The 24,683-nt window shown below is 37.9% G+C and overlaps 1 protein-coding gene across 1 annotated transcript in view; it reads left to right on the forward strand.

The window, feature by feature from the left end:
* The window catches only part of CPD (carboxypeptidase D), a 94,098-nt gene that overhangs the window by 22,211 nt on the left and 47,204 nt on the right, over positions 1-24,683 (forward strand). The window contains exons 3-4 of the mRNA XM_023183816.2: positions 22,887-23,029; positions 23,710-23,879. Of these exons, the coding sequence (XP_023039584.2) occupies positions 22,887-23,029; positions 23,710-23,879 (313 nt within the window). The remainder of the gene's footprint in view (positions 1-22,886; positions 23,030-23,709; positions 23,880-24,683) is intronic.

Consider the following 24,683-nt stretch of genomic DNA (forward strand, 5'->3'; position numbering starts at 1 on the left):
TATATTTTCAGTAATTATTTCTTATATTTATTATTTTATTATTTACCAAAACTTGTAATGAAACTATGCCTTTTTGATAAATTATGTGCTAGTGACTATTGTAATAATTCAATTTAGAGGACACAGATTTAATACTTAGAGCATTATAGTCATTGGAAATTAAGAAAAATTTCCAATTGAAGTGTTGTAGAATGATTGGCAAAAGACTTTCAAGCATGCAGGTATATCACATTCAAATAGCATTCTGTGGAGGAAGTGGAATGGAAAAAAAGTTCAAAGAGAAAAAGGGAAGATGTGACTGGGTATGGTGGCTCACGCCTGTAATCCCAGCACTTTGGGAGGCCGATGCAGAGAGATTAGTTGAGCTGAGGATTTCAAGACCAGCCTGAGCAACACAGTGAGAGATGTCTCTACAAAAAGTAAAAATAAAAAATTAGCCGGGCATGGTGGTGCACATCTGTAGTCCTGTCTACTCAGAAGGCTGAGGTGGGAGGATAACTTGAGCCTGGAGGGCAAGGCTGCAGTGAGCTGTGACTGCGCCACTCCACTGCAGCCTGGATGACAGAGCAAGACTCTTGTCTCAAAAAAAAAAAAAAAAAAGGAAGATATAAAATTCCTTAAAGACGCATGTTCAGACAGCTTTTAAATAGGTATTTCTAGAAATCAAATCTCTGGCATTTTTATTTGGATATATGTAAAATAATACTATAAAAGTTTTATTTTAAAAAAAATTGGACCTGGTGCGCTGGTTCATACGGTATAATTCCAGCACTTTAGGAGGCCAAGGTGGGAGGATTGCTTTTTGCCCAGGAGTTCGAGGCCGGCCTGGGCAAAATAGTGAGACACTGTCTCTACAAAAAAAAGAAAAAAGAAAAAAGAAAAATGTACATTGTGCAGGATATTCCTTTGTTTACAACTATTTAAACTTAAGATGAAAACTTGTGAATACCAACTTAAAAATTTGTGAAGTGTTGCATATTTTTTCAGTTATTTTAGTATTAGCAGCAAACAAATTGAAGTTTATATAACCCCCTGAGACACTAATAATATAAGTAGAATAATAGAAACTTGCTTATTTATAATTGTTAATAAGTAGGATAAATTGCAGATCATTTATACTATTAAAGTGCTCTATTGCTTTGAGGTATGCCTTTAACTGAATGTTTTACTTCCAAAATTAAAATTTGCTTTGGCTGAATAAAGATATTCTGAAACCTGACATTTCTCCTTTAATCTTTGTGGAGCCAAATAACATACCAACTTAAAAAGATAAGCAAAAATATTAACTGAATCTGGCAGTAGCTGCAGCTGTTATTAATGTCAGGCCTATCTACAGATCAGTGGCTGCTCCCTGTTCAGGTGAACTCTAGCTTTGGGTAAGTAGGTTTTGTGTTGAGGGAAAAAAAAAAAATTAACACAACAAACCTGAACCAGCTACTTAGTTAGGATTACTTATTATATAGTCTTTGATATTTGGTTTCAGAAAAATAAATGTTAAGTTTAACACAGATGGCAAATAATGCCTATCTGTGACATCTCACAAAAAATTCTTAAATTATTCAAAACTTAATGTCCCCATTTGGTTCCATGTTTTAAAATAATTTAAAAAAAATTCCTAAACCAAAACTTGAAGTTGGTGAATAAAGACGTTTTGATATTCTAATGCTAGGATAGTTTATCTTTTTTGTCTTATGAAATAAAAATTAGTTTGCTACTCTTCTGACATTTACGAGTTTAAAGAAGATAAAGGTAGACATCACACTTCATTAATTGCCTTCTGAAAACAGGTCATTATCATAGACTCAGAGGAAACGTGCTTTACTTTTATGAGATTGTATCAAGACAGAGATAAATCTTCTATAATATATTTATGTTATTGATTTCAATGTAATTCCATCGTGGTCAGAGAACACCCTTTGTATGATTTAGTTCTTTTAAATATGTCAAGTTTGACCTAGGATATGGTCTGACTTGATGCATGTTCCATGTGTACTTGAAAAGCATGTGTATTCTGCCATTGTTGGGTGGGGTATAGTATAAATATCATTTACGAATCTAGTTAGTTGATAGCGTTATTACATTTTTCTCTATCCTTTGCTGATTTTCTTTTCTGCTGATTACTGAGAGAAGAATGTTGAAATGTGCAACCAAAATTGTGGATTTACCCATTTTTCCTTTTAGTTCTATAAATTTTTGTTTCATATATTTCAAAGTTCTGATCATTGCATGCACATCTAGAATTATGTCGTTTTGGTGAATCTACCCTTTTATCATTATGTAATGTCCCTCTTTATCTCTGGCATATTTCCTTGCTCTGAAGTCTGTTTTACCTGATAGTCATATAGCTACTCTGTCTTTCTTTTGATTTGTGTGTGTGTATGGTATATTTTTTTCCATTCTTTTAACTTACCTGTACCATTATATTTAAAGTGAGTTTCTGACCTGGTGCGGTGGCTCATGTCTGTAATCCAAGCACTTTGGGAGGCTGAGGCAGGTGGATCACTTGAGGTCAGGAGTTCGAGACCAGCCTGGCCAAAATGGTGAAACCCTGTCTCTACTAAAAATACAAAAATTAGCTGGGTGTGGTGGCAGGCACCTGTAATCCCAGCTACTCAAGAGGCTGAGGCAGGAGAGTGCTTAGGAACCTGGGAGGCAGAGGTTATGGTGAGCTGAGATCGTACCACTGTACTCCAACCTGGGTAACAGAGCAAGACTCTGTCTCAAAAAATAAATAAATAAAAAATAAGTAAATAAAGTGTGTTTCTTGTAATTGCATAGACGGCATAGAGTTGGGTCTTGTTTTTAAACTCAGTTTTACAATTCCTGTCTTTTAGTTGGTGCGGTTGCACCATTTACACTGAATGTAATTATTGGTATGTTTGGATTTAGGTCTACTTTCTAATTATTTTTCAATTTGCCTCTCTCATTTTAATCCCACTACTTCCCTTTTCCTGCCTTCTATTGGATTGTATTTTTAACTATATCTGTTTAGTTGCTCTAGTAAATGCAGTTTACATACTTAACTTTTCAGTTCTACCTAAAATTAGTATTTTACTTCAAGAGGAATGTGCAAACCTACCCACCATACCCTTTATCCTCCCCTTTTATGTTGTACTTAACTTATATATATATATGCTGCATTGAAAACTCCACTAGACAGTGTTATAATTTTTACTTTCAACTGTCAAACACAGTCTAAGGGACTTACGGGGAGAAAAATAGATGATTGTATTTACCATTTCTGTTGCTTTTCATTCATTCCTGAAGTTCTAAGTTTCTCTGTGGTATAATTTCTTTTCTGCCTGAAGAACCTTCTTTAGCGTTTCTTTTAAAGCAAGTCTGCTTATAATGGATTCTCTTAGTTTTCCATCTCTGAGAATGTGTATTTTGCCATCAGTCTTTTTTTTTTTTTTTGAGATAGAGTCTCGCTCTGTCACCCAGGCTGGAGTGGAGTGGTGCGATCTCGGCTCACTGCAAACTCCGCCTCACGGGTTCACGCCATTCTCCTGCCTCTGCCTCCGGAGTAGCTGGGACTACAGGCCCCCACCACCACGGGACCTGCCTAATTTTTTTTTTTTTTTGTATTTTTAGTAGGGACGGGGTTTCACTGTGTTAGCCAGGATGGTCTCGATCTCCTGGCCTCGTGATCTACCCGTCTCGGCCTCCTAAAGTGCTGGGATTACATGCGTGAGCCACTGCACCTGGCCTTGCCATCATTCTTGAAGGACATTTTTATTGGATATAAAACCCTGGGTTGTGGGTTGGTAGTTTGTCTTTGCTGTTTGTTTTTTAGAGTGCTTTAATAATTTTGTGCCATTGCCTTCTGGTCTCCACGGCTTCTGCTGAGAAATTCAGTCATTTGAATTTTTCTTCCCCTTTGTACACATATCATTTCTCTATGGCCACTTTCAAGACTTGATTTTATTGCTGCTGCTGCTGCTACTGCTGCTGCTTCTGCTACTTCTGCTACTTCTGCTTCCTCCTTCTCCTCTTCTTTCTTCTCTTCTTTCTCTTCCTCTTCCTCCTCTTCTTCCTCTTCCTCTTATTCCTCCTCTTCCTCTTCTTCTTCCTCTTCCTCTTTGTGTTCCTCCTCCTCTTGTTCTTCCTCCTCCTCTTATTCTTCTTCCTCTTCCTCCTCTTCCTCTTCCTCTTCCTGTTATTATTATTGTGAGATGGAATTTGGCTGGAGTGCAGTGGTGCAGTGGTGGCTCACTGCAACCTCTGCCTCCCAGGCTCAAGCTATTTTCTTGCCTTAGCCTCCTAAGCAGCTGGGACTACAGGCACATGTTACCACACCTGGCTTGTTCTTTTGTATTTTTTGTAGAGACAGGTTTTCAACATGTTGCCCCAGCTGGTCTCAAACTCCTGGGCTCAAGTGATCCACGTGCCTCAGTCTCCCAAAGTGTTGAGATTATAGGCATGAGCCATTGTGCCCAGCTGACTTTTTCTCTGTCTTTGGTTTTTAGCAGTTTGATCATAAAATACCCATGCATGGATTTTTTTGCTCTTGATCATGTTTGAGATTTGCTGAGCTTCTTGAAATGTTTTTGTCTTTTGCCAAATTTATGATGTTTCTAGCCATTATTTCAACTTTTTTTTTTTTTTAATAGCATGGCACTATATTATTTTCTCTCCTGAGACTCCAGTGATGACAGTGTTAGGCCTTTTGGTATTGTTCTTAAAATTTTGTTTTTTTTCTTTTTTTCAGATCTTTTTTTCTTCTTTCTCTGTTATTCATAAGGCAATTTCTACTTACCCATCTTCAAGATAACTCACTTTTTCCTGTCATTTCCATTCTTCCATTAAACCCATTCAGTTTATTTTTTTAATTGAGTTATTGTATTTTTCTGAAATTCTGAAATTTCTGCTTTTTTCTTTTTTGTGTGTTTGGTATCTTTCTTTTACTTTAAGATTGTTTAATCTTACTTCCTTGGGATGCTGGGTGTGATGGTTCACACCTGTAATCCCAGCAATTCAGGAGGCCAAGGTGGGTGGATTACTTGAGGTCAGGAGTTAGAGACCAGCCTGGCCAACATGGTGAAACCCTGTCTCTACTAAAAATACAAAAATTAGCTGGACATGGTGGCGCACACCTGTAATCCCAGCTACTCAGAAGGCTGAGGGACGAGAATTGCTTGAACCTGACAGGCAGAGGTTGCAGTGAACAGAGATCGTGCCACTGCACTCACCTGGGCGACAGAGCGAGACTCTGTCTCAAAAAAAACAAACCAAACCAAAACAAAATGAAAACCTTACTTCCTTGGAACATGGTTATAATAACTGTTTTATGGTTAGTCTGATAATTCCAGCATCTGGGTCATCTTGGATGGTGTCTTGTTGACTTTTTTTCTTTATAATATATTGAGCTTTTACTTTGAATGTCAAATAATTTTGGATTATATCCTGAACATTTTGAATGTTATGCTATGAGATCTGGGTCTTGTTTAAGTCCTATTAAAAAATAATACTTGTTGGCTGGGCACAGTGGCTCACACCTGTAATCCCAGCACTTTGGGAGGTTGAGGCGGGTGGATCACCTGACGTCAAGAATTCAAGACCAGCCTAACCAACATGGAGAAACCCCATCTCTACTAAAAATACAAAATTAGCTGGGCATGGTGGTGCATGCCTGTAATCCCAGGTACTCAAGAGGCTGAGGCAGGAGAGTCGCTTGAACCTGGGAGGTGGAGGTTGTGGTGAGCCGAGATCGTGCCATTGCACTCCCGCCTAGGCAATAAGAGCAAAAGTCCGTCTCAAAAAGATAAAATAAAAATAATAATAATTGTCTGTTTGTGCTATCAGGGAATGACCCAGTTAGGTTCAGCTGCAAGTTTTGACTTGCCTTATGTAAGCTGTGATTCCAATGTCAGTTCAGTTTTCAAAGCCTTTATAGTGCTGTTCACATCCATACTGTATGTGCACCCCTCAGGGACCAGTCTGGGTGTTGGGCAGTAACCTGTTTTGTAGTTCAGTTCTCAGTGCTTTTGGTGTGCTGTTTAAGGTCAGACCTGTACATGTGCAGTTTAGAGATGATCCAGGTGGTCATAGACAATTTTATGGGATCCCTTTCCCACATTCCCTCATATCTGCCATCTCATAAAGTCTTTGGCTTCCAGGGTCTTCTAGTATAGAAGATAAAGACTTGAAAGATCGCCTTTCATGGGAAAGAAAGGATGTGCAATATCATTTGTTTTCAGCGAAATACAAATTAAAACCACAGTTAGATGCCACCCCACTTCCATTAGAATGCTTAAAATTTAAAAGACTTTCCAGTTGCATGAGCAACTTGTTAGGTGATGATGCACAACAACTAAAACATGGATACACTGCTGGTGGTAATATGAACATGGTGCAACCACTTTGGAAAACAATTTCTTGCAAGGTTAAACTTACTATAAGATCCATCCGTGCCACCTCTAGATATTTACCCAAAAGATAGGAAAACATATGCCTACATTAAGATCTATGCACATCTTTAATCACCAAACAACAAGAAACAACTGAAATAACCATCACATGGTGAACAGATAAGCAAATTGAACTACTTTTATTCAGTAGAATACTTGGTAATATAATGGACAATTTATATATGAACAATATGGAGGAGTCTCAAAAGCATTATGCTAAGTGAAAGAAGCCTAATACAAAAGGCTATATACTATATGATTTTATGTATACGACATTCTAGAGAAGGCAGAAATATAGGGAAAGAAATTAGATTAATGGTCGCCCAGGGTCTGGGAGCTTTCTGGGACATAGAAATGGTCTGTATTTTTATTGTGGTGGTAGTTAATGTGACTGTATACGTTGTACTGTACATGTAAATGGGATGAATTTTATAGCATATAAATTGTTATACCTCTGTAAACTTGACTTTTAAAAAAGCTTTAAAGCACCATGTTAACTAGAAAGATTGTCAAAATTGTTTTGAATCATTTACTTAATACTTAAGTGAAAGGAAATTATTTAAGAAGCTCTGTATGATTCAAAGAAGAATAAAATTTAAAGTATCATGCAAAAATATTTGCCTTGTGTATTCCATTTTACAACCTTTCTTGATGCATGGCAAATATTGTGACAATAAATGTATGTCTACAGTAATTTAAATGGCTGCATAGTAGCCCATTTTATATCATAATTTACTAAACTGGTCCTTCATTTTTGAACATTTAGATTGCTTCCAGTTTTATGCTCTTTCAATTTGAATACTATACTCCTTATCCTTATAGCTATTATCTTGGAATAAATTTCTAGAAAAGGAATTTCTGTGTTGAGGTCATACTAATTTTAAAGATTTTATATTCATATTACTAAATATTCACCCAGAAATGTTCTATAATCCTTTGTCATCTTTTTTTTTCTTTCTTTTTAGTGAAAGACGCTTCATCTTTAATTTTCTTTAAAATTTCTTATGACAGCTTTTTGGCCAACAGATATTTTGCTAGCTTTTCGGTAGTTGAATCTGTTAGGTAGTTAAATCTTTTAGATAGTTAAATCTATTAATCTGTTCCTCTCATGGTTTTATACTACTTTGTTGTCATACTTAGAAGGGCTTTCCTTATTCTAGGAGAGTAAAAACATTTATGTTGGCTGCTGGTTTTGTTAATGGCTTCATATTTATGTTGAATTCCATATGCATTAAATAGTTTACTTGGTACGATACTGTACATCAAAAAGTATCTATCTCTAAGATGGGTCTCAATCAATTTAGAAGTTTATTTTGCCAAGGTTAAGGACATGCCCAGAAGACATAAACACAGTCACAGAAACAGTCTGTGGTCTTTGCCTTTCTCCAAAGATGATTTTTGAGAGCTTCATTATTTAAAGGGGAAAAGTAAACTGGAGGGGAAAGAGGAAAGGTATGGGCATCCACGTATTGCAAGAGAAAAGGAGCAGTTGGGGGAATAGTCAATTATGTATTCATCTCATGCTCAGTAAATGAGCACTTCTCATAAGATGAGGTGAACATGAAAGAGCTACCTGTGGAGATATCTACCCCTTTATCTGTAGCTATCTGGTTAGGAACAAAAGGAAAGGGAGCTTCTTGCAAGAGTCAGCTTTCAGCTTAATTTTTTTCTTTTGGCATAATGAATTGAGTGAATTTGGCATACCTTTCACAATATGATGTAAAATTCCACTAGTATTTTTTGCCACCTAGTTAACCTAGTCAACCAGTTTTATCCATGTAAGAGTTACTAATTTTTTCCCCCATTGGTTTAAATATCTTGATCATGTTCCAAATGCTTTTGTTTTAGTTACTGTGATTTCTATGTTGTCCCATTGGTCTCTTTATTTTCATGAAATGAACTGGTTTAGTAAGTATAGTTTTATTATATGTACTTTAGTAATATGGCAATGCAGGTTCCCTCTTACCACTCTTATTTTTAAATTTTTTTGGGGATATTCTCAGCCATTTCTCAGAAATTCACAAAGTTACTGGTACAGTTTAACTTCTAGATCATTATGTCCAGTTGCAACAAAAAAATCTATGTTTTCATAATATTTATAAATGAATTTGGGGGAATTTGATATTTTTATAAGCCTCTTACCTAGAGGCATGATAACGCTTTACTAAAATCTCCTACATCCCTCAGTAACATTTTATAATATTGATTTATATTATGCATTTTGTTATACTTCATCCTAAACATTTTGTGGATTTTGTTGCTGGGAACTTTTTAAAAATTATATTTGCTGACTATTGCTGAAATACAGAAAAAAATATTGCTTTTTATATTGTTTTTAAGTAGTCATCTTTTTATTTCCAGTATCATTTAACATGACTTTTTATTTAACTTAAATATAGTCTTATCAAAGAAAAATTTGGCGAATATATGTCAGGATTTAACTGATATTTTCTATTTCCATTAGATTCTACACTGTGAAGCTAATATTAAAATCAAATCTATAAGACCTAAAATAAAAGAGGCTTGTCCCCTTAATCTGACTTTCAGTGATTGTTTGTAGAGCTATGTATTAAAAAGTCAATATTTATATTGTATGCTCTGTCAGACTAAGGATGCTAATTGTATTTTCTTCTCTTGGAATTAAGTCTTATTTTAAAATGATTTCTGTCTTTCCTCCCTACTTGCTGCCTGGGGGATATATTTGTATGTGTCATTAGATGGAATTGGCAAGTTATAGTCCTATTAAAGTTACCTTTAAAAACCTGATTAGGTAACACTCTAAAATTGTTACGTGATCTTCTTGCTGGGTCTTAGCTAGTATTTCTTAAATTGCTACTAAAATAGGACAATTAAGGGATAGACAAAAGAATGCTAGGACTCAAGCCTGGGGATTATAGTGTTACTCTACGTCATTGCCTTCTGGCATAATGAAAGTGTGAGTTGGACGTGTTTGCAAATTACCACAGCTATTAAATTTTAAATATGAAAAAAACCCCTTAGATTAGTTTACATTTATATGGCGCTGAAATTGTTATTATTATTTTTTCTTTTTCTTTTCTTTTTTTTATTATACTTTAAGTTCTAGGGTACATGTGCACAATGTGCAGGTTTGTTACGTGGTATACATGTATCACATTGGTTTGCTGCACCCATCAACTCTTTACATTAGGTATTTCTCCTAATGCTATCCCTCCCCTAGTCCCCCAACCCGCTGACAGGCCCTGGTGTATGATGTTCCCTGCCCTGTGTCCATGTGTTCTCATTGTTCAGTTCTCACCTATGAGTGAGAACATGCGGTATTTGGTTTTTTGTCCTTGTGATAGTTTGCTGAGAATGTGATAGTTTCCAGCTTCATCCATGTCCCTGCAAAAGACATGAACTCATCCTTTTTTATGGCTGCATTGTATTCCATGGTGTATATGTGCCACATTTTCTTAATCCAGTCTATCATTGATGGACATTTGGGTTGGTTCGAAGTCTTTACTATTGAGAATAGTGCTGCAATAAACATACATGTGCATGTGTCTTTATAGTAGCATGATTTATAATCCTTTGGGTATATACCCAGTATAGGATTGCTGGGTCAAATGGTATTTCTAGATCCTTGAGGAATCGCCACACTGTCTTCCACAATGGTTGAACTAATTTACACTCCCACCAACAGTGTAAAAGTTTTCCTGCTTCTCTACGTCTTCTCCAGTATCTGTTGTTTCCTAACTTTTTAATGATTGCCATTCTAACTGGTGTGAGATGGTATCTCATTGTGGTTTTGATTTGCATTTCTCTGATGACCAGTGATGATGAGCATTTTTTCATGTGTCTGTTGACTGCATAAATGTCTTCTTTTGAGAAGTGTCTGTTCATTTCCTTTGCCCACTTTTTGATGGGGTTGTTTGTTTTTTTCTTGTAAATTTAAGTTCTTTGTAGATTCTGGATATTAGCCCTTTGTCAGATGGGTAGATTGCAGAAATTTTCTCTCATTCTGTAGGTTGCCTGTTCACTCTGATGGTAGTTTCTTTTGCTGTGCAGAAGCTCTTTAGTTTAATTAGATCCCATTTGTCTATTTTGGCTTTTGTTGCCATTGCTTTTGGTGTTTTAGTCATGAAGTCTTTGTCCATGCCTATGTCCTGAATGGTATTGCCTAGGTTTTCTTCTAGTGTTTTTATGGTTTTAGGTCTTACATTTAAGTCTTTAAAACATCGTGAGTTAATTTTTGTATAAGGTGTAAGGAAGGGATCCAGTTTCAGCTTTCTACATATGGCTAGCCAGTTTTTGCAGCACCATTTATTGAATAGGGAATCCTATCTCTATTTCTTGTTTTTGTCAGGTTTGTCAAAGATCAGATGGTTGTAGATGTGTGGTGTTATTTCTGAGGCCTCTGTTCTGTTCCATTGGTCTATATATCTGTTTTGGTACCAGTACCATGCTGTTTTGGTTACTGTAGCTTTGTAGTATAGTTTGAAGTCAGGTAGTGTGATGCCTCCAGCTTTGTTCTTTTTGCTTAGGATTGTCTTGGCAATGCGTGCTCTTTTTTGGTTCCATATGAATTTTAAAGTAGTTTTTTCCAATTGTGTTAAGAAAGTCATTGGTAACTTGATGGGGATGGCATTGAATCTATAAATGACCTTGGGCTGTAATGGCCATTTCCATGATATTGATTCTTCCTATCCATGAGCATAGAATGTTCTTCCATTTGTTTGTGTCCTCTTTTATTTCTTTGAGTAGTGGTTTGTAGTTCTCCTTGAAGAAGTCTCTCACATCCCTTGTAATTGGATTCCTAGGTATCTTATTCACTTTGTAGCAATTGTGAATGGGAGTTCACTCATGATTTGGCTCTCTGTTTGTCTATTATTGGTGTATAGGAATGCTTGTGATTTTTGCACATTAATTTTGTATCTTGAGACTTTGCTGAAGTTGCTTATCAGCTTAAGGAGACTTTGGGCTGAGATGATGGGGTTTTCTAAATATACAATCATGCCATCTGCAAACAGGGACAATTTGACTTCCTCTTTTTCTAATTGAATACCTTTTATTTATTTCTCTTGCCTGATTGCCCTAGCCAGAACTTCCAACACGATGTTGAATAGGAGTGGTGTGAGGGGGCATCCTTGTCTTGTGCTGGTTTTCAAAGGGAATTTTTCCAGTTTTTGCCCATTCAGTATGATATTGGCTGTTGAGTTTGTCATAAATAAGTCTTATTATTTTGAGATACATTCCATCAATACCTAGTTTATTGAGAGTTTTTAGCATGAAGGGCTGTTGAATTTTATCAAAGGCCTTTTCTGTATCTATTGAGATAATCATGTGGTTTTTGTCATTGGTTCTGTTTATGTGATGGGTTACACTTATTGATTTGCATATGTTGAACCAGCCTTGCATCCCAGGGATGAAGCTGACTTGATCGTAGTAGATAAGCTTTTTGATGTGCTTGCTGGATTCAGTTTTCCATTATTTTATTGAGGATTTTCGCATTGATATTCATTAGGGATATTGGTATAAAATTCTCTTTTTTTGTTACGTCTCTGCCAGGCTTTGTATCAGGATGATGGCTGGCATCATAAAATGAGTTAGGGAGGATTCCCTCTTTTTCTACTGATTGGAATAGTTTCAGAAGGAATGGTACCAGCTCCTCTTTGTACCTCTGGTAGAATTCAGCTGTGAATCCCTCTGGTCATGGACTTTATTTGGTTGATAGGCAATTATTGTCTCAATTTCACAACCTGTTATTGATCTATCAGAGATTCAACTCTTCCTGGTTTAGTCTTGGTAGGGTATATGTGTATGTGTCCAGAAATTTATCCATTTCTTCTAGATTTTCTAGTGTATTTATGTAGAGGGGTTTATAGTATTCTCTGATGGTAGTTTGTATTTCTGTGGGATCGGTGGTGATATCCCTTTTATCATTTTTTATTGCGTCTATTTGATTCTTCTCTCTTTTCTTCTTTATTAGTCTTGCTAGCGGTCTATCAATTTTGTTGATCTTTTCAAAAAACCAGCTCCTGGATTCACTGATTTTTTGAAGGGTTTTTTTATGTCTCTATCTCCTTCAGTTCTGCTCTGATCTTAGTTATTTCTTTTGGATGTGTTTGCTCTTGCTTCTCTAGTTCTTTTAATTGTGATGTTAGGGTGTTAATTTTAGATCTTTCCCACTTTCTCTTGTGGGCATTTAGTGTATATAAATTTCCCTCTACACACTGCTTTAAATGTGTCCCAGAGATTCTGGTATGTTGTGTCTTTGTTCTCATTGGTTTCAAAGAACGTCTTTATTTCTTCTTTCATTTCATTATGTACCCAGTAGTCATTCAGGGGCAGGTTGTTCAGTTTCCATGTATTTGTGCGGTTTTGAGTGAGTTTCTTAATCCTGAATTCTAATTTGATTGCACTGTGGCCTGAGAGACAGATTGTTGTGATTTCTGTTCTTTTACATTTGTTGAGAAGTGTTTTACTTCCATTTATGTGGTCAATTTTCGAATAAGTGCGATGTGATGATGAGAAGAATGTTTGTTCTGTTCATTTGGGGTGGAGAGTTCTGTAGATGTCTATTAGGTTCACTTGGTGCAGAGCTGAGTTCAAGTCCTAGATATCCTTGTTAACCTTCTGTCTCGTTGATCTGTCTAATATTGACAGTGAGGTGTTAAAGTCTTCCATTATTATTGTGTGGGAGTCTAAGTCTCTTTGTAGGTCTCTGAGGACTTGCTTTATGAATCTGAGTGCTCCTGTGTTGGGTGCATATATATTTAGGATAGTTAGCTCATCTTGTTGAATTGATCCCTTTACCATTATATAATGGCCTTCTTTGTCTCTTTTGATCTTTGTTGGTTTAAAGTCTGTTTTATCAGAGACTATGATTGCAACCCTTGCCTTTTTTTGTTTTCCATTTGCTTGGTAGATCTTCCTCCATCCCTTTATTTTGAGCCTATATGTGTCTCTGCATGTGAGATGGGTCTCCTGAATATAGCACACTGATGGGTCTTGACTCTTTATCCAATTTACCAGTCTGTGTCTTTTAATTGGAGCATTTAGCCCATTTACATTTAAGGTTAATATTGTTATGTGTGAATTTGATCCTGTCATTATGATGTTGCCTGGTTATTTTGCCTGTTAATTGATGCAGTTTCTTCATAGCATCAATGGTCTTTGCAATATGGCATGTTTTTGCAGTGGCTGGTACCTGTTGTTCCTTTCCATGTTTAGTGCTTCCTTTAGGAGCTCTTGTAAGGCAGGCCTGGTGGTGACAAAATCTCTCAGTATTTACTTGTCTGTAAAGGATTTTATTTGTCCTTCACTTATGAAGCCTAGTTGGGCTGGATATGAAATTCTGGATTGAAAATTCTTTTCTTTAAGAATGTTGAATATTGGCCCCCACTCTCTTCTGGCTTGTAGGGTTTCTGCCGAGAGATCTGCTGTTAGTCTAATGGTCTTTCCTTTGTGAGTAACCTGACCGTTCTCTCTGGCTGCCCTTACCATTTTTTCCTTCATTTCAGCCTTAGTGAATCTGAAAGTTATGTGTCTTGGGATTGCTCTTCTTGAGGAGTATCTTTGTGGTGTTCTCTGTATTTCCTGAATTTGAATATTGGCCTGCCTTGCTAGGTTGCGGAAGTTCTCCTGGATAATATCCTGAAGAGTGTTTTCTAACTTGGTTTCATTCTCCCCGTCACTTTCAGGTACACCAGTCAAACGTAGATTTGGTCTTTTTACATAATCCCATATTTCTTGGAGGCTTTGTTCATTTCTTTTTACTCTTTTTTCTCTAATCTTGTCTTCTCACTTTATTTAATTAATTTGATCTTCAATCACTGATACCCTTTTTTCCACTTGATCGAATTGGCTGTTGACGCTTGTGCATGTGTCATGAAGTTCTTGTGCTGTGGTTTTCAGCTCTGTCAGGTCACTTAAGGTCTTCCCTACACTGTTTATTCTAGTTAGCCATTTGTCTAACCTTTTTTCAAGGTTTTTAGCTTCCTTGCAATGGGTTTGTTATTACTGACCTTCAGAAGCCTACTTCTGTCAACTAGGCAAAGTCGTTCTCCATCCAGTTTTGTTCTTTTGCTGGCAAGGGGCTGTGATCCTTTGCAGGAGAAGAGGTGCTCTGGTTTTTGGAATTTTTAGCTTTTCAGGTCTGGTTTCTCCCCATCTTTGTGGTTTTATCTACCTTTGGTCTTTGATGTTGGTGACCTACAGATGGGGTTTTGGTGTGGATATCCTTCTTGCTGATGTTGATGCTATTCCTTCCTGTTTGTTAGTTTTCCTTCTAACAGGCCCTTCAGCTGCAGGTATGTTGGAATTTGCTGGAGGTCCATTCCAGACCCTGTTTGCCTAGGTGTCACCAGCGGAGGCTGCAGAACAGCAAGTATTACAGAACAGCAAATATTGCTGCCTGATCCTTCCTCTGGAAGCTTCATCCCAGAGGGGCACCCAACTGTATGAGGTGTCTGTTGGCCCCTACTGGGAGGTGTCTCCCAATCAGGCTACACGGGGATCAGGGACCCACTTGAAGAGGCACTCTGTTTGTTCTCAGAGCTTGAATGCCATGCTGGGAGAACCACCGCTCTCTTCAGAGCTGTCAGTCAGGGACGTTTAAATCTGCAGAGGTTGTCTGCTGCCTTTTTTTCAGCTGTACCCTGCCCACAGAGGTGGAATCTATAGAGGCAGTAGGCCTTGCTGAGCTGCGGTGGGCTCTGCCCAGTTCGAGCTTCCCAGCCGCTTTGTTTACCTACTCAAGCCTCAGCAATGGCAGACACCCCTTCCCCCGTGAGGCTGCAGCCTCCCAGGTTAATCTCAGACTGCTGCAGTAGCAGTGAGCAAGGCTCCGTGGGCGTGGGACCCGCTGGGCCAGGCACAGGAGGTAATCTCCTGGTTTTCCGGTTGCTAAGACCATGGGAAAAGTGCAGTATTTGTGCGGAAGAGTACTGTTTTTCCAGGTACAGTCTGTCACAGCTCCCTTTGGCTAGGAAAGGGAAATCCCCCGATCCCTTACACTTCCCAGGTAAGGCAACACCCTTCCCTGCTTTGGCTCGCCCTCCCTGGGCTGCATCCACTGTTCAACAACCAGTCCCGATGAGATGAACCAGGTACCTCAGTTGGAAATGCAGAAATCTACCCCTCTTCTGTGTCAATCTTGTTGATCTCACTGGTTGCTGCAGACCAGAGCTGTTCCTATTTAGCCATCTTGGAAGCAACTGAAATTGTTATTTTTATGTGTTCTCTGTTTCGCTTCCTCACCAAGACTCTAAACTCTGGATGGAAGTATATCTCTTGTTTATAATTCCCGATAATCTTAGTATAATGCCTTACACACAACGACCATTGTATTGTGACCAATGGAGTAGTAAAAATTGGAAAAGATTTTCAATAAATATTATGTACAATGAATGCACATATGTGTTTACGTGTATATGTACAAGTGAAAGTTACCAAAGATGATTATAGGTCAGCAGTGACTAAAGGTGACTAATATCACCTAATGACTAAATATGACTTGCTAGGGATAGGAAAATCAGCATCTTACCCATTTCCTGCCAGACTCAAGGTGAATAAGGGAAAGCTAAAAGATTGCCTTGCCCTAGGAAACAAGGTTAAGACCAAGTTACTAGGCTTATGGTGGTTATAAACCTACAAATATTCTGAGTAGACAAAGTCTGTTTGACATCCCCATATGGATATTCAATGGGCATTTCAAACTTAATGCATTAAAAACAAACATCTTAATTTCCCATTGCTCCAACCTCCCTTTATTCATTTAACATATATTTATTGAAGGGCTACTATGTGGCAGGTACTGTTTTAGTGCTTGGAATGTCCATCAATGGGCATAACAAAGATCTTTGCCTTTGTGTTTATAATCTGGCAGGAAGAAACAGGCAGTAAATAATAAACATCATAGGTGAATTGTTAAGAGTTGTAGAAAAAGCAACAAGGTAGAAAAAGGGTAAGAGGAACTGGGAGTGCTGGTGGGATGGGCTTGGGGATAGTGATGGAGAGATGTAAGTAGCAACTTCAAATGGGGAGGTCAGGATGACTTGACTTCATTGTCAGGTTGAAACTGGAGTGAAGAGCTGGAGTTGAGGGAGTTAGTCAAGTAATAAGGATATCCGGGGGAAGAGCATTCCAGCAAAGGGAACAAGTAGAGTAAAGTCAGGAGGTACTTAAGAGTATCCAGTGAACAGCAAGGAGGCCGTGTGTCTGGTGCAGAGCCAATGATGGGGAGAGTATAAAAGGAGGTTTAGGAAGGAAGGCTGGGTGATGGGGGTCAAATCATACAGGGCCTTAGGCCACTGAAAAGACTTTGGCCTTTAGTCTGAGTGAAGTACAGGGAGTCTCTGAACTGGTTTGAACAGAGAAATAACATCTGATTTGCATTTTAACAGAATTACTCTGGCATCTCCGTTGAGGAAACGGGCAAGGGCAGGAACAGGGGAACCTCTGAAGAGTGATTGCAGAGGCCTGGCATAGTGGCTCATGCCTGTAATTCCAGCACTTTGGGAGGCTGAGGCAGGCGGATCATGAAGTCAGGAGATCGAGACCATCCTGGCCAACATGGTGAAACCCTGTCTCTACTAAAAATACAAAAAATTAGCCAGGCATGGTGGTGGGCGCCTGTAGTCCCAGCTATTCGGGAGACTGAGGCAGGAGAATGGTGTGAACCCGGGAGGCAGAGCTTGCAGTGAGCTGAGATTGCGCCACTGCACTCCAGCCTGGGTGACAGAGCGCGACTGTCTCGACAACAACAAAAAAAGAGTGATTGCAGAAATACATGCAGAGAAATGGCAGTGGTTTGTACAGGGCCACAGCAATGGAGATGAGGATAAATTTTTTGATTCTGAATATATTTTGAAGTTAGAGTCAGCATGGATTTCTGACACTTTGGATATAAAATGTGAATCCAAGGCTTTTTGCCTGAGCAACTGTTTAATAGAAGGATGAAAGTGCCATTAACTGCAGTGGGAAAGACTGTGGGTGGAGCAGGTTTGGAGAAGATGAGTAGTTCAGTTTTGGATATGTTAAGTTTGTGATATCCAAGTAAAGATTTTGAATAGGCAGTTGGATGTACAAGTCTGGAATCTGGGAAGAAGTCCAGGCTGGAGACAGAAATTTGAGAGTCGTTACCCTGTAGATCATGTTTAAAACCACAGGACTGTATGAGTTTCATTATACCAAGGAAATAAGCAGTAAGAGAAGAGGATCAAAGGCAGAACCTTAGGGATGCCACCTCTGTTGCCTTTGTTCTTTTTCATCTTTTCAGTAAATGGCACTACTATCTCCCTGATTTCTGAAGCCTAAAATCTAGAAGTCATCCTTGATTTCTTCCTTCTATATCCAGACCTGTCCTCTTTGTCTCCACTACCACCAGCCTAGTCCAAGTCACCCTTATCTTCTAATTCATCTCCATACTTCCTCATTTGCCCCCCTACAGTCATTTTCCATCCAGCAGTCAGAATGATCTTGACAGAATGAAGGTAATTCCAATTGTATCACACCTCTGTGCAAAACCTACAAAACTTTGACAGTGTTCTGCATAGCAAACATTGTGAATGAATGTTCTGACTCACAAATCAGTGTGAAATATTGTCAAACATGAAACAACAGAGTGAAAAGGCAGCCTACAGAAAGGAAAAAATATTTTTGCCCTAATAAAATATTAACCCCCTAAAAATATCCAGAATATATAAAGAACTCCTACAACATAACAATAAAAAACAAATAATCTAATTTAAAAATGGGCAAAGGACTTAAATGGACATTTCTCTAAAGAAGATATACACACGGCCAACAAACATTGAAAAGATGCTCTACATCATGAATCATCACATACCCATATTCATTGCAGCATTATTCACAATTACCAAGAGGTGGAAGCAACTAAATGTCAGTTGACAGATGAGTGGATAAAGAAAAGTTTGTATACTCAAAAAATGGAATCTTATTCAACCTTAAAAAAGAAGGAAATCCTATCATATGCTGTAACATCGCTGAACCTTAGGGATATTATGCTAAGTGAAATAAGCCAAAAAGACAAAATACTGCATGATTTCAGTTATATGAAGTATCTGAAGTAGTCAAACTCTTAGAAACAGAAAATAGAAGAGTAGTTGCCAGGAGCTGGGGAGAGTGGCAAAAGGGAGTTGTTTATAATGGATATGGAGCTTCATTTTTTGTGAGATGAAAATGTTCTAGAGCTCTATTGCACGACAATGTGAATATAGTTAACACGATTGTACTGTACATGTAAAAATGGTTAATATGGTGAATTTTGTATTGTGTGTTCTTTAGGGCAATAAAACAAAAACCAAATCCCTCCTGTGGTTCCTACTGCAGTTAGAATAAAATCCCCAACTTCTTACCCTAGCTGCCAAAGCTGTTTATGATCTTGTTTTGCCAGAATCCCTCAACCTCATCTTGTGCCATTCTTCCCTTGTCTGTTATTGTCCAGCCACAGTAGCTTTCTTTCTATTCCTTACACTCACCAAACTTTTCCCCTGCCTTTGGAATGTTCTTCCTGCTGACTTTTACCAGGCTGGCTACATCTTGTTTTTTCAGATCTTGACTTAATATTACCTCCTCATGAAGCCTTTTTGTGACTACCTAGTCTCTAGTTGCCACCAATCACTAGCTATATCATGTCACTGTACTTAAATTTCTAGGCTGGGTGCGGTGGCTCACACCTGTAATCCCAGCACTTTGGGAGGCTGAGGCAGGTGGATCACGAGGTCAAGAGATGGAGACCATCCTGGCCAACATGGTGAAACCCCATCTCTACTAAAAATACAAAAAAGTAGCTGGGTGTGGTGGCGTGAGCCTGTAGTCTAGCTACTCAGGAGGTTGAGGCAGGAGAATTGCTTGAATCTGGGAGGTGGAGGTTACAGTGAGCCAAGATCATGCCACTGTACTCCAGCCTGGCATCCGAGTGAGACTCAGTCTCTAAAACAAACAAACAAACAAACAAAATTCTGCATAGCACTTCTCACTATCTGATATTTTTCTTATTTATATTTGTTTACTGTCTGCTTCCCCTATATAATAATTTTATAAGTTTTTTATATTTTAGAATTTAAAGTTTTTAAACTTTAAAAGAATGTTATGAGAAAGCAGGGACCTTGTCTGTTTTGTTCATCACCGTATCCCAAGCACCTAGAATAGTGCCTGGCATATAGTAGGTGCCCAATAAATATTTGCTGAATGAAAACTGAGCTTCCTATTCTTAAATGATCATCTCTTGAAAAGGACTACTCTTCTCCCCAAGCTCTAGATCTGTCTTTTTGAATTCCTTCTTGGGTATTTCTGTCTAAATATTCTACAGATACCTCGAATTCAACATGTCCCTTTCTGCTCAGTTACTCTTGCAGACCTTATTTTTTCTCTGTTAATGGCATTATCATTAGCCTGATTGATCAGGCCAGAGGTCCTCTTTGATTCCTTTCTTTCTCTCAACTCCCACTATCTATCAGATCCTGTATCTTATCTCACATCTTTCCCTTTTCTTCCACACAGTTGCCACCACAACATTTTAGGCCTAATTACTTTTTACTTGGATCATTGTAAGAAACTGCCTGACTGGGCTTTTTGCTTCCAATCCTGCACACTTTTCCAGACCGTACTATCTTCTATTCATCATGCTACTTTTCTATTCAAAACTAACAGACGAGATGTCATTTTTTTATGCCTTGGAAAGCCATGGAAACGTTTATCCTCAGCCTCCTTTAGACCCCAGTTACCTTTCCAGCCTCACCATTCAAGACACCCCTGCAGCTCTGTGCTCCTGCCCTCATTCTGTGGCCTTATCAGCGTCATAACTGGTGGTCAGCATACACCAGCAGCCTCCACCTTTACAAAGCCATTTCCCCTGACTACAGTGCTCCTGAACCCCAACATCTCTTTGGCTGACTCATAGTTTTGTCTTTAAGATCTAACTAAAAAACTGCCTCCCCAAGAAGCCTTTACAGATCTTCCCTCAACTCCAAAATTGAAATTAGTGGCATAGACCCATAATATCTCTATTATTAATATCATTTTTTTTTCTTTTTTTTTCCAAGATAGGATCTTACTTTGTTACCCAGACTGGAGTGCAGTGGTGCAATCTTGGCTCACTGCAGCCTTGACCTCCTGAGCTTAAGCGATCCTCGCACCTCAACCTCCTGAGTAGCTGTGATGACAGGCATGTGTCACCATGCCCAGCTAATTTTTTTGTATTTTTTTGTAGAGATGGGGTTTTGCTGTGTTACCTAGGCTGGTCTCGACCTCCTGAGCTCAAGAAATCTGCCCAGCCTCCCAAAATATTTATTGAGCACCTACTATATGCTAGGCACTATTTTAGGTACTGCCCTCAGCCTCCCAAAGTGTTAGGATTACAGGCATGAGCCACCTCGCCCAGCCTATTATCATTTTTTAAATTGTGGTAAAGTATACATAATATAAAATTTACCATTGTAACTATTTTTAAGGGTACAATTCCCTGTCATTAAGTGCATTTACATTGCTATACAACATTCACCACTCTCCTCTACTATCATATTTAATTATTTATGGATGTGGTTGTCCCCTCCTCTGATTGGAAACAAACGCTTGGCATTATTTGTAAGTGCTGAATTAACATGGATGAACATGAATATAATCAGATCATCTCCTGAGATGAGACGTCACGTTACCAGCATCCTTGTGATCCTGCTTAGTTAACTTTAGGATTGTGTTCAGTTTTCTTCTTTGTATTTATTCAAAATGGCATTGGTTAGAGTTCCTGGAATCCTGGATTTTTAAAGGTTCTTTGCCCAATTTCTTCTTTAGAAGTTTTTGATGCTTTACACTTAACCTAACTTTTTTGTCTTACCGGTATCTATCCTATAAATATGCCAGTGAAATGGAGCATATTGCGTTAGGTAAGGTGTGCATATTTCAAGAACTAGATGTGTTTCAAAGCACGTAATGAAACTTCAGCGAAAATGAGGTTAAGAGTTTAGCTCCAATAATATTGCTACGATTTTATTTCTGTCAAAGTTTTGTTATTTTTGCTATATTGTTTGCTTTTCTTCAATGTTTTATAAGCCCCTATTCTTTGATGAACTCCTAATAAGCTGTGCTTAAAACTATGACATTGACCTTTCTCCAGAAACAGGTTTCAGAATTGTCTGTTTTTCACATTCTCTCCCTGCCTTTTCTCTTGTAATCAAATCAGCATGTTTTTGTTTTTGTTTTGGAGATGGAGTCTCACTCTGTTGTCCAGGCTGGAGTGCAGTGGCACTATCTCTGCTAATTGCAACCTCTGCCTCCTGGGTTCAAGCAATTCTTCTGCCTCAGCCTCGCCAGTAGCTGGGACTACAGGCATGTGCCACCACACCCAGCTAATTTTTTGTATTTTTAGTAGAGACAGGGTTTCACCATGTTGCCCAGGCTAGTCTCGAACTCCTGAACTCAGGCAATCTGCCCTTCTCCACTTCACAAAGTGCTAGGATTACAGGCATGGGCCATTGTGCCTGGCCCAAATCAGCATGTGTTTTTAAACATCATAGAATGCGAGGGTTGGAAGGGTCTTTTGTGATCAGCTAACATTCACTTTGCATATAACTAACTAACTAACTAACTAACTAACTAACTAACTAACTAACTAAATAAAGACCCATGTTAATGCCAAAGAGTTCTCATCTAGTAAGTGGCAGAAGAATCTATGATGGAAGCATATCTTTTGGTGCTGTCAATGAAAGGGAAGTTATTCTCCCTCCTGATCTGAAGGGTCCTGTGTGACATCATCTGAGATGCACTGGGGGTTGAGGAAAGAGGACCCTTAAAATCTACATTTGCGCTTTGCAAGAGCAAGGCAAGATCATAGAGAAGTTACACATGCTCCTTTCTTCACTTTTTAGTCTTTATCCACTAAAAACAAGATGTGAGAAAATCAAGTGACAAGAATGATAGGGTGAATGATAGGCTCTCAACAAAATGCGTGTGTGGGCTTATATAGGTATAAACGTGGTGAAGGTCATAGACCATGGATACTTATTCCCTTTTAAGTTCCACCTTCCATTTAACACATTTTGAAAGAATTTATTGTGTCTTATTTTCCCCTTTGTGCCCCACTTTTCGTATCTGTAAAATGGATGAAATAGTAGTATCTGAAATAGTACATACAATTGCTGTAAAGATTAAATGCTAATACACATAAAGCTCTTAGAACAGGTCTGGTATATAGTAAACACTCAAAGCTATTATCGTTATTGTTACTGGTATTAACTGATATCTTTGTACTTTTCATAACTGCTCATTCTATTAATTAAATGTATTTTTCACTATATGTTCTTTTTCAATGTATATTCCTTGTAACCTTCCTTCTTAGCCTCCACTATAGTTCAGATGCCTTCTCCAATTTCAAACAATTTAATGAAATGAAAAGAAAATTTATACATGCAGAGTTGGCTGGTTTAATTTCTTCAGTCTTTTGGAGGGTGTAATTATTTTCCTTCTGAGAGTAAACTTATTTTTTCCATGTTACAGGTGGTATGCAAGATTACAATTATGTGTGGGCCAACTGTTTTGAGATCACATTAGAACTGTCTTGTTGCAAGTACCCACCTGCTTCACAGCTTCGACAGGAATGGGAGAACAATCGTGAGTCTTTGATCACATTGATTGAAAAGGTAAAAGTAGATGATTGGAAGGTTGGGGTATAGAAACAGGATTAAATAAGGGAGAAATCTGGATGCATGTGAATGACAATCTATACAGTATTAGATGTCCTTTATCTGTTTTTACTACTTAAGATTATAAATTATCTTTAAAGATTATTAGATTATAATCTATTAAAACATATTCTAGTTCTGCTTCACCTGCCCCTTACCCCCAGCTCTCTGCTCCATAGGGCTTCCTTTGCCTATCTTGGAACACTTACTTGTACAAACTGAAATAATTAGCCAAATTTGTACTTTCAGGTTCTTACAGTGTCATGTGATCGTATTTGCTAGTGAGCCTTTACCACTATATGAACCATGGACATCAGTTTAATTTAAACATCACGCAGACTAATACAGCAATTGGATACACCAGCAATTACACTTTGTTGAGAAAATTAGAAGTCTGGCTTTGAGGAGAGGGAATTTTAAAAGCACCTTACTAGTGTCAAGTTCAGACACATGGCTCAAGTTTAAGGATTTAATACTTCTGTCTGTATTTTATTTAAACTTCAAGGGATTGAAAATGTTTTGGGGGAGAGAGAAGAGTCACTTTATTTTTTAGAAATTCTACTGTCAGTGCAGAAAAAAGTTGTGCCCTCTTGCCTTCTAAATTCATGGTCTCTGAACTTGGATTCTTGTCTTCTTAGGTTCACATTGGAGTGAAAGGATTTGTTAAAGATTCCATAACAGGATCTGGTTTAGAGAATGCAACCATCTCAGTGGCTGGTATTAATCATAATATCACAACAGGCAGATTTGGTGATTTCTACCGATTACTTGTTCCTGGAACTTATAACCTTACAGTAGTTTTAACTGGGTAAGAATTTAGACTATATAGACTCTTAGTTAAAATGTCAAGTCTCTGTTTTATATCTAAGACAGAAATATAGTCTAGTACATGCTGTTTATTTTTTGTGGCTTTTGTTTTTCTTTATTTTCTGATTTTTCTCCTTTTGTAATAAGAAAATACTATTGTGGAGTTTTTTGTCACATAGTCTAATAGTACAATGGGATATGAAGCATAGTTGTAGCAATAAAGGAAGGACAGTTTTTAAAACTTGAAAAGATATTCAGCTGTGTAAAGCATTGCCTTAAAGTTAACTGAATACCAGAGTAGAAGAAACCCAGTGCTCTGTAAATGACACTTTTGAAGAACTGTCTTAACAGCTTTCTAATATATTAAATGAGTGGTTTCCCACCTCCCCTGGAAAGCTTTCTGGAAGCTCACTTTGATAAGGATTTAATTGATAACCTTTAATCTTGAACTTTCGTACTTGAAAAAGAAGTTGGAATGTCAGTTTGATAAGACACTGCAAAGAATTGTATAATTTATCCCTTCTTTGAGTACTGTAGCAGTGGTTACAATGGAGTAACAGCCGCATCTTTCAACATGTTCTTTCCTTTGAATGTAATTTTTTTGGTATACATTCTAGTGTGTGGTACTTGAGAAGATTTGGTAAGAGAAATAGTTGTTTAATCTGGGGTTCTTTGTGAGATAATGTCCTAAAACTCTTAAATGTACACATCTCTATTTAGTTTGAGTTTTGATAGATTGCTAAGCATAAGAAGATGAAAAGGCTTCTGTGCTTTTATAATGTTAAAGCATTGTATGTCTTAACTA

This window comes from Piliocolobus tephrosceles, chromosome 16, assembly GCF_002776525.5.
Source record: "Piliocolobus tephrosceles isolate RC106 chromosome 16, ASM277652v3, whole genome shotgun sequence".
Lineage (NCBI taxonomy): Eukaryota > Metazoa > Chordata > Mammalia > Primates > Cercopithecidae > Piliocolobus > Piliocolobus tephrosceles.